Source organism: Quercus lobata, chromosome 9 (assembly GCF_001633185.2).
Source record: "Quercus lobata isolate SW786 chromosome 9, ValleyOak3.0 Primary Assembly, whole genome shotgun sequence".
Lineage (NCBI taxonomy): Eukaryota > Viridiplantae > Streptophyta > Magnoliopsida > Fagales > Fagaceae > Quercus > Quercus lobata.
In genome coordinates this window covers 38,384,166-38,392,880 of record NC_044912.1, presented here as the reverse complement: position 1 = coordinate 38,392,880, position 8,715 = coordinate 38,384,166, and the positions used below count along the sequence as shown (strand labels likewise).

At 29.3% G+C, this 8,715-nt stretch overlaps 1 protein-coding gene across 1 annotated transcript; it reads left to right on the top strand.

Annotated features, from left to right (window-relative positions):
• The first annotated feature begins 1,623 nt into the window (after nucleotides 1-1,623).
• Nucleotides 1,624-3,892, top strand: LOC115961708 (hyoscyamine 6-dioxygenase-like). Its single transcript, XM_031080637.1, has 4 exons — nucleotides 1,624-1,833; nucleotides 2,326-2,576; nucleotides 2,718-3,033; nucleotides 3,647-3,892. Exons 1-4 carry the CDS (start codon nucleotides 1,624-1,626, stop codon nucleotides 3,890-3,892), a joined length of 1,023 nt encoding a protein of 340 aa, XP_030936497.1.
• Nucleotides 3,893-8,715: the final 4,823 nt, after the last annotated feature.

Here is an 8,715-nt window from a genome sequence, read left to right as displayed (position 1 = left end):
CATTTCAAAATCTGTTGAATGGTAATGGGTTGATCAGAATCTTCTAAAAATTTTTAGATCAAACCACTGGATTTGTTTTGCATGGAAGAAAAATTGAGTTTCTCAAGTCTATTTTCTTGCTGTTGCTTGGATTACAGGTAGGGGTTGAAAACTGACTGGTTTGCAACTTGCTTCAACATGGTTTTTGATGCTAATCTAAAAAGTAAAATAGGTTCCAAAAACACATGCATGTGAAGCCAATTTTTGATTAGAGTGAGTCGCCAAAAATGAATTACTTGCAATAAGTTGACCTTAAGGAAAAAAAGTATCATAATTCTTGCAAGCTTGCCTGTTATAAGAAGCAGCTCACATGCATAAATGATTCGCTAAGTATGAAAAATACCAAGCAGTTGCAATTATATTGCAAGAATATGCATGTTACTCATGGCATGGACAAAATTAATACTAATGGGAAACCTCTTTAGGATTAAACTAAAATTTTTCTAGTAGTTATAATATTTCCCTAACCTTAACTTGAATTGCTTGCTTTGGTTTTGCATCATCTTCAATCGTGAGATTTTTTTTTTAATGTATCTTTTCTGGAAGAAATTATTAAATAATAGGGAAATTATAATTAATTCTTCGGAGTTTTTTATGGAGCCCTGCTATTACAGATGTGAAAACATGTTTAATATATATAATGGTTCCTTGTTTGACTTCCCATTCATTTGTATAACTTTGTTCTTTGTATGAATTCATTTGTATTTTACTTCCAAAGAAGGCAAGAATTAATCTTGTTGGTGATAAAACTGTACTATTAGCGAGGTGCGCCCCTACAGATTATCACAATGACCAAGAATCAATATTCTTTTACTCTTTCTTACATTTTCATCATGACCATCTTAAGGATATATGTCAGCATGAATTTAGTCCAATAGTATCAAGTTTATCTCTACTAGTCTAACTTGATGTTCACTTTTTATTTATGAATAATCTACATCGATGCATGTTCAATACCATATGATTTAGAGCTGCTACTCTTCAACGGTTTGATAATAAGCTTAAGATTTTAAGTCCACAAGCACCTTTTAAAAACAATTTTATTGTGTGCAAGTTCTAAAGCTTAATTATTTTTAGTAAAAGACTTTTTCTTCTAAATGATAAAAAAAAGGCACACTAAGTCTTGAAACGCAACATAATTGGACCTGTCTGTTTCTTCCTTTCTGGCCGGTGATGGTCAGTATAATTAATTTTCAAATAAGAATCTAATTGGTAACCAAAAACTAACCAATAATTTTGGTCAATATATACCTTCAGGTTTCTAAAACAAGCAACAAGAGCTTTTTAAGCATGTCTTCTGTCTTGAAAGCTCAATTTTGCATAGAAAATAAAAAGCTTTTGATTTCTTAAGTACAAGGAATTGGTCCACGGTATTGTGATTATTATTGTTATTAATTAATCTTATGATTAGAGAAAGGTGGTTATTATTAATTAATAATATTATTATATAATTAGTCCATGCAAGTGGATGGCTTATTATATAAAGGGCAAACGTGCAAGTGTTTTGCTAATAAGCCAAGTTTAACCAATCAACCTTCCTTGCTTTATACCATTAAAGCCCATTATTCTGCTTCAGAGGTTGACATGAAGACCATGGATCAGAAACCCCGTTCAAGTTGGCCTGATGTTTCACATGTACCTGAGTCTTATGTGCACCCACTAGAAAAGAGACCTGGGAAACTCATTTTTGATACTTGCAAAACCATTCCAGTCGTTGATCTTGAGGGTTATTATGATCAAACACATGTTGTTCAGGATGTTTTGAAAGCTACAAAAGAGTTTGGATTTTTCCAGGTTCAAAACTAAATCCTTTTTTTTTTTTCTTTTTTCTTTTATGGTTCTCTATTTCCTTTCTATTATCTTCTCAGAAAATGAAAGGAAAACCAAGTAGAAATTTCTAAAAATTCTTTGAGAGAGAATTGATCTTTTAGTAGTTTTTTTAGTCCCTTCCTTTATATTCCAAAACCTAAAGAACTTCAATATTGATTCCATGAGATGATAACGAATGGTTTATGGTGATGTGTTATATGTTATGGTCTGAAAGTTGTGAATATTTTTTGTAGTTGGGATTAACATTCTGGAACAAGATATGTACAAAGGTCACGCGTGTGCACAATAATTTTTTATGATGTTTATTATATGATTAAATGAATAATAGTGTCATTTTCTTGAATCTGTCTAATTTGTATATAAATATGTTCCTTTTTTTTTTTTGTGTAAATTTATTTTTATTTCCCATCATGATTATGTAAACCATATACTTCCATTCAAAAACTCCAAAAACAGGTAATCAACCATGGAGTTTCCAAGAAATTAATGGATGACACAATGGCTGTTTTCAAAGAATTCCACGCCATGCGTCCAGAGGATAAGGCTAGTGAATGTTCCAAGGACCCTAATAGAAGCTGCAAGTTCTACACCAGCAGTGAAAATTTTTCAAAAGAGGAATTTCACTACTGGAGGGATGCACTAACGCACCCTTGTCATTCTTTGGAGGAATACATGCAATTTTGGCCTAGAAAGCCAATTAGATACCGGTAAAAAAGTCACAAATTTGAACTTTTACAAGAAATTAATGACTTTGGTTTTGTGTTGTTTATAAGAACTTACAAGAAATTTAATGATTTGGTTTTGTAATGTTTGTAAAAACTAATCGTGCTGTTATTGTCAATGCTTAGAGAGGTTGTTAAGGAATATGCGATAGAATTGAAAAAGTTGGGTGAGAAAATTTTGAATCTGATTTGTGAAGGACTTGGACTTGACACTGGTTATTTCAGTGGTGGACACAGTGGAGATCCTGTACTGTTAGTTAATCACTATCCACCATGCCCAGATCCAAGCTTGACCTTAGGATTGGCCAAACACCGAGACCCTAGCCTCATCACCATTTTATTTCAAGAACAAAATGGACTTCAAGTCTGCAAAGGCGATGAATGGATTCTTGTTGAGCCTGTTCCTCATGCCTTCGTTATTAACGTTGGCTATGTACTACAGGTACATCTTTTTCTTTTTTTTTTTTTTTTTTTTAGAAACAACTACAGGCATATCTTGTTGTAGTACTATAATAAAAATTGATATTATACCCTTTGTCATAAAACAGCTACACTAGTAGTAAGGAAAATTAATAGTTTACATATATTGCATAAGATTTATATTATAGACTAAATAAATGTGTAAAATATTTTACATTTTTATGTATAATGTGTATAATGTAAATCAATAATTATTCGTAATTCGTTTTCTTGTACTTGGATACTATAGAAATTAAACATAAAAAAAAAATAGTGTTTGCTCATATTCTCCAACATATCTTCATAACCTTCATACAAAGCTCCTTGCATGTTCATCCTTTTTTTGCCTTTAATTTTTCTCCTTTGGGCTGATTTTATTCGATTGACACCTAAATCATTTATAATTAAAATCTACCAACAACAATAATTGAAATGAAACTTCTGGATTTTTTTTGTCTCCATCATTTTGGTTCTGGAGTCGAACCAAATAATCAATCTTTGAATTCCAATTCCTAAAAATCATTGTAACCTATTTGGTCATATAGACGTTTTAGCATGACAAATTCCATTGTGTCTTGATCATATATGAGTTGTAGATTATCAGCAATGGGGAGCTCAAGGGTGCTGAACATCGAGCAGTCACAAATTCAAGTGTTCCTCGAACATCGGCTGCCTTCTTTATTTATCCTTCTAAAGATGACCTTATAGAACCTGCAAAAGCTCTTACAAATGCAGACAATCCCCCACTCTATGGTTCCATGCAATTCAAAGAGTTTCAAAGGAACTACTTATCTTATGCTGCGAATGCTGAAAAAGTTCAAAAGTTTATTAGCTCCACCTAGCTATAACTTATGGAGCGAGAGAAGAAGATGCCATTCTCTTTGGCATTTCCTTGTGAAAGTTTTTTATGATGTTTGTGTTCTCTTTGGCATCAACTAGATTGTAATGAATGGCGCTATGATTTCTAAGTATGTAAACCAAATTATAGATCACTCTTAGTGTATAAAGTATGGTATATCATGGAGCAGGCTATATGGATGCATATTTTTACATTTTGTTTTTTAGAATACTAAGTATTTTAACACACACGGAAAAAATGAAGAATGTCTTAAAGAAATTAATAGTGGTATATATTTAAAATGACCTATTTTTACATGTTTTGAATAATAAAATGGGTTATATTGAATCAATCCTTTCCTATGATAAATAAAACAAAGATGAAACTAGTTATATATAATGCTTTTGAGAGTAGCTAAAATCCTTTCTTCGGTTTTTTTTTTTTTTTTTTTTTTTTTGAAGAGTGTCAAAATTTGAAATATTGTGTGGGGGAAAAAAAACCGAGAAGAGAAGGACAAAAGATATTAACATGGAACGACTCCTTTCTAACCTTTTGTTAAAAAATGTTTTCGAAAAACAAAAAGAGTCGACTCCAAGGACTAGATCCATGACACAGAACCTTAAAGTTTACATCTTTGACTGTCAAAAAAAAAAAGTTTACATCTTTGTTTTATAATGCATTACAACATCATTCATTTTCATTGATGACACATTCAATGAATAAGATATTTATAGATAATTCTATAATAACCACTTTTTCTAAATAATAATAATTACTCAGTACTACTGCATGAAACAGTGGCAGCGTCACATTCACAACCGGCTTGGAAAAAAAAAAATTAATATAAATTTTTTGTTTTTACCACCTTAAAATAAAAATTTGAACGTCCAAAATGAAAGCCCATCAACAAACCTATTCAATACCAGCTATTATCATGCTATTTTTAAACAAAAAGATAAGCCCGGCCAACAGCAAAAATCTTAATAGAGTAATGATATGGACAAAATAATTTTTTTTTTTTTTCGATAAATTACAAAGGCAAATAAGCTGTCAAAATTGAGTTGAATAGTTAAATAAAATAATTATAAAAATTAAAGACAAAAACTAATTAATAATAAATTAAAGTATTCTTGTTATGACCGCTATAGTGGAAAGAAAATTTTCGGAAATGAAATATATAAAGAATGAATTGCGCAATTAAATGAGAAATCAGTTATTGAATTAATGTTTTGTTGTGTATATTGAAAAAAATGTAGTTGATAATATTGATAATGAAATTATTATGCAATAATTTTAAAATATGAATCCTCATAAAAAATAATCGTAAAACTTTATGTAATTGCTTCTTCTTCTTCTTTTTTGCATTGTCAATATATTCAAGTTATTTTTTTTATTAGATTTTGTATAATTCAAGTTTTTTAGTGATACCACTAAAAAAAATTTCTAAAGCCACCATTAGAATACAATGGCATGGTACTTCTTCCTCTCATATAATAGTAAAATCCACTAATTAAATTCATAGTAAGGCCCATTATCTCTATTCTCCGAAAGTATCTATTAGTTTTCTTCTCTTTTTAGTACAATAACTCTAATAACAACTTCATCACATTTGTTGGTAAACTCATAGCACATTCTTTTCTCTTCTATACTTTGTTTGTTTTAGTATTAATGTTTTCTGAAAAATAGTTCATTTTTTGAAAAGTATTTTCTGGAAAACTATTTTATTTTCCAGTGTTTGGTAATGACATTGAAAATAAGCTTGAGAATATTTTTAGGTGTTTGGTATGTAATTTTTTTTTTTAATTTTCTTTTAAAATTTAAAACATGTGTATTATGTAAACAACTAACGTAATCAATTTCCCCCTCAAAAAAGAAAAAGAAAAAAAAACTAACGTAATCAATATAAATTAAAAAAAAAAACCAAAAATGAATTTGATTTTCATACTAAAATTTTGACAATAGATACAATCAAAATTAGTTGTTAAATTTTCATGATCTTTATCACTCATCTTGCTCATTTATATTGATAGTAACACACACACACACACACACACACACTTATATATATGAACCGTACATACATACAAAGTTGACTCTATACTAGAAGCAAATGTTGGGGTCGCCTAAGTTCTCAAGTAGAAAAATGTCCTCAAATTTTAACCAATAGTGATATTTTTTTCATTATAATAGTGTTAATTAAGTTCAAATATTAGCCAATAAATTATAAATATTAAAAAAAAAAAAAAGAAATGCTACGTCCACAATATTTTTCGCAGCACTTTCGTAATAAATCCTAAGTGGTAGGGTTACAGGTTATTATTAATGACAAAAATTAATTTCAATGGTGAATTCAAATTAAAACTAGTAACAACTTAACATCTAGAATTTGTTGTGAAAATATTGTGAATGTAGTACTTCTCAAATATTTAAAAAAAAAAAACACACACACACACACACACACACACAAATTCATTACATTTTTTAGAAGTTGAGTTGACAAACTTTTACTAGTTCTTATTTTAATTTTTTACTAGTTTTTATTTAAGTCCATCACTAATATCACTTTTTACTTACCCATATCAACAGGTGTGAAAAGTTTTGTCAAATTTTTTGTGTATAGACTTTGTAAAAAAATATCTACTTAGTTCATGTTAATTAGTAATTTAGTAGTAATTTTTGCATCTAAAACAAGATAATAAAGTTTAAGTAATATTTATTTTTTTTTTTAAATCGTATTTAAATACTCCATATAAAAGGCCTCAATTTTAGTTTTTGCCTTAGGCCCCAAATACATTAAGCCACCCCTGCATACATAGCGCATAAAAAGCAATGGGTTTCATCCTTATATGGGTATCTACGTAATGTGTAATGTATCTGTATAATATATCATCACTTCACAGTATCTGCATAACGTATCTGCTAACAAATGCAATTCCCCTAAACAATTATCATTCATTATATAACGTAAAGATTGTCCCATGAAAAAGCAATTTAGAAGAATATAGGCATTATGTTTAAATTTTTATCTTTTACTTCATTCATTCTTTCTATTTCTCTCTCTCTCTCTTCTTCTTCTTCTTCTTCTTCTTCTTCTTCTTTTTTTTTTTTTTTTTTTTTTTTTTTTTTTTTTTTTTTTTTTTTGCACTTTTATGTGCGAAAAGATGTAACTTCTGCCTGGAAGAAGAAATTGGAGCAATGGGCAGTTCTGACCTAGGCAATATGGAATGCAAGAAACAAAGTTTATTTTGAGAATATTCAAACACAGCCACAGGTGATTCTAGAAGGAACCAATGCAGTTCTAGAGGCATATCAGCTAGTTTCATCTACTCAGGTTTGAAGGATAAACATGTTTTTGTGTTCTAGAAAGTCATTGTTCTTTTATAATTTTTTTGAAGTTTCTATGGTTGGTTTGGTACCGTAACATGCATAGTGTTGGCATGTCTTACTCTGTATATGTTTTCCTTTACATCAACAAAGTATTTATTTTTAATTTAAAAATAAAAGAAAATTTTTCCTGGAATCCATCAAATCGAAAATTTCTTAGAGAAAAAAAAAAAATCAAGCTTGAAATTCAAAGCAAAGAATATATGATTAGAGAAGAAGTGAGAGAGCTTACCATGAGAGAGAGAAAGCGCAAAAAAATTATGTTTCTCATAGCTACAAAAGAATATAATATTTATGGGAGATACAATGAGTGAGAGAGAGATTGTTTTCCAAATTTTTTTTTTGGAAAAAAAATTACAAAAAATAAGCCTTATTTTTATTAGAGTTTTCCGTTGACTAACTATTGTTTTCCGTTGACCAGTTTCTTTTTAGTACTACCAAATACTGAAAAATGCAAAAAACTATCTTTACAGAGGGTTTTCCAATGAAACAGATAGAGCATTAGTACATATAGTAGTCAAGTTGGATAGTAATAATGTCATAATAAATGGTAACAATACCACATATAATGGTAACTACATTACGTTTGTTGGTAACCTTATATCACATTAATCTTTTTTTTTTTTCTTCTTCTTTTCTTTTTCCCATTTTTGTTTAAATTCCTTATATAGTAACATAGTAACTGCATTGCCTTTCATTCCCTTTTTTTCTTTTTCTTTTTTATTCCTTATGCAGTTACATTGGATCATGTCAACAGGAACAACGTCACATATGACATAACTACATTAGATTTGTTAGTAATCTTATATCACTATTTTTTTTCTTCTAATTTTTTATATAGTCACATTAGATATAGTTATCATAGATTTTGAATGGAGATTGTGGTGTACCTTGTGTTAGGACCCTGTTTCCTCTCCCTTGTATGTTCATGTATAGCATGTTTGTTTCTAAAAAAAATGGATAATTTTCTCACATTACTTAAAAAAGTGTGTTGTTTATAGAATAACTTGTTTCATGACTTTTTAGTGGAGTTTATAGTGTGTCTTTGTGATAAAATAGCATTCTCTCTCCTTTTTATGTGTATATTTTTCTAAAAAAAATGAAAGAAAAAAAAAAGTGTCACATTGGAAAGTAACAACCTTGTCTCACTTCAGACTTGTTGGTAAGGTTATATCACAGTTCTTTTTTCTTTAGTTCAAATTCTTATTCAGTCACATTAATTAGATAGTAACAACGCCACATATGTCAATAACTGCATCACATTTTTTGTAACCTTATTATAAAGAAATAGCTGGATTCATAGTCAATATCTCTTTGGGTCCAACTTGCACGCTCACATTAACAAAAATCGATCTCTTAGGACCACAAAAATCTTCTCTGCCAAAACTCTAAATAACACAAGATAACACATTGTTTGTGTGTTAACAGAAAATAAAAATAATA

Bases quoted from the DNA above. Each gene is read 5' to 3' on its own strand.
- LOC115961708 (XM_031080637.1), top strand. From the start codon at position 1,624: ATGAAGACCATGGATCAGAAACCCCGTTCAAGTTGGCCTGATGTTTCA. The intron at 2,577-2,717 runs GTAAAAAAGTCA...GTCAATGCTTAG, and splicing joins AGAAAGCCAATTAGATACCG to AGAGGTTGTTAAGGAATATG. The intron at 3,034-3,646 runs GTACATCTTTTT...TATGAGTTGTAG, and splicing joins ACGTTGGCTATGTACTACAG to ATTATCAGCAATGGGGAGCT.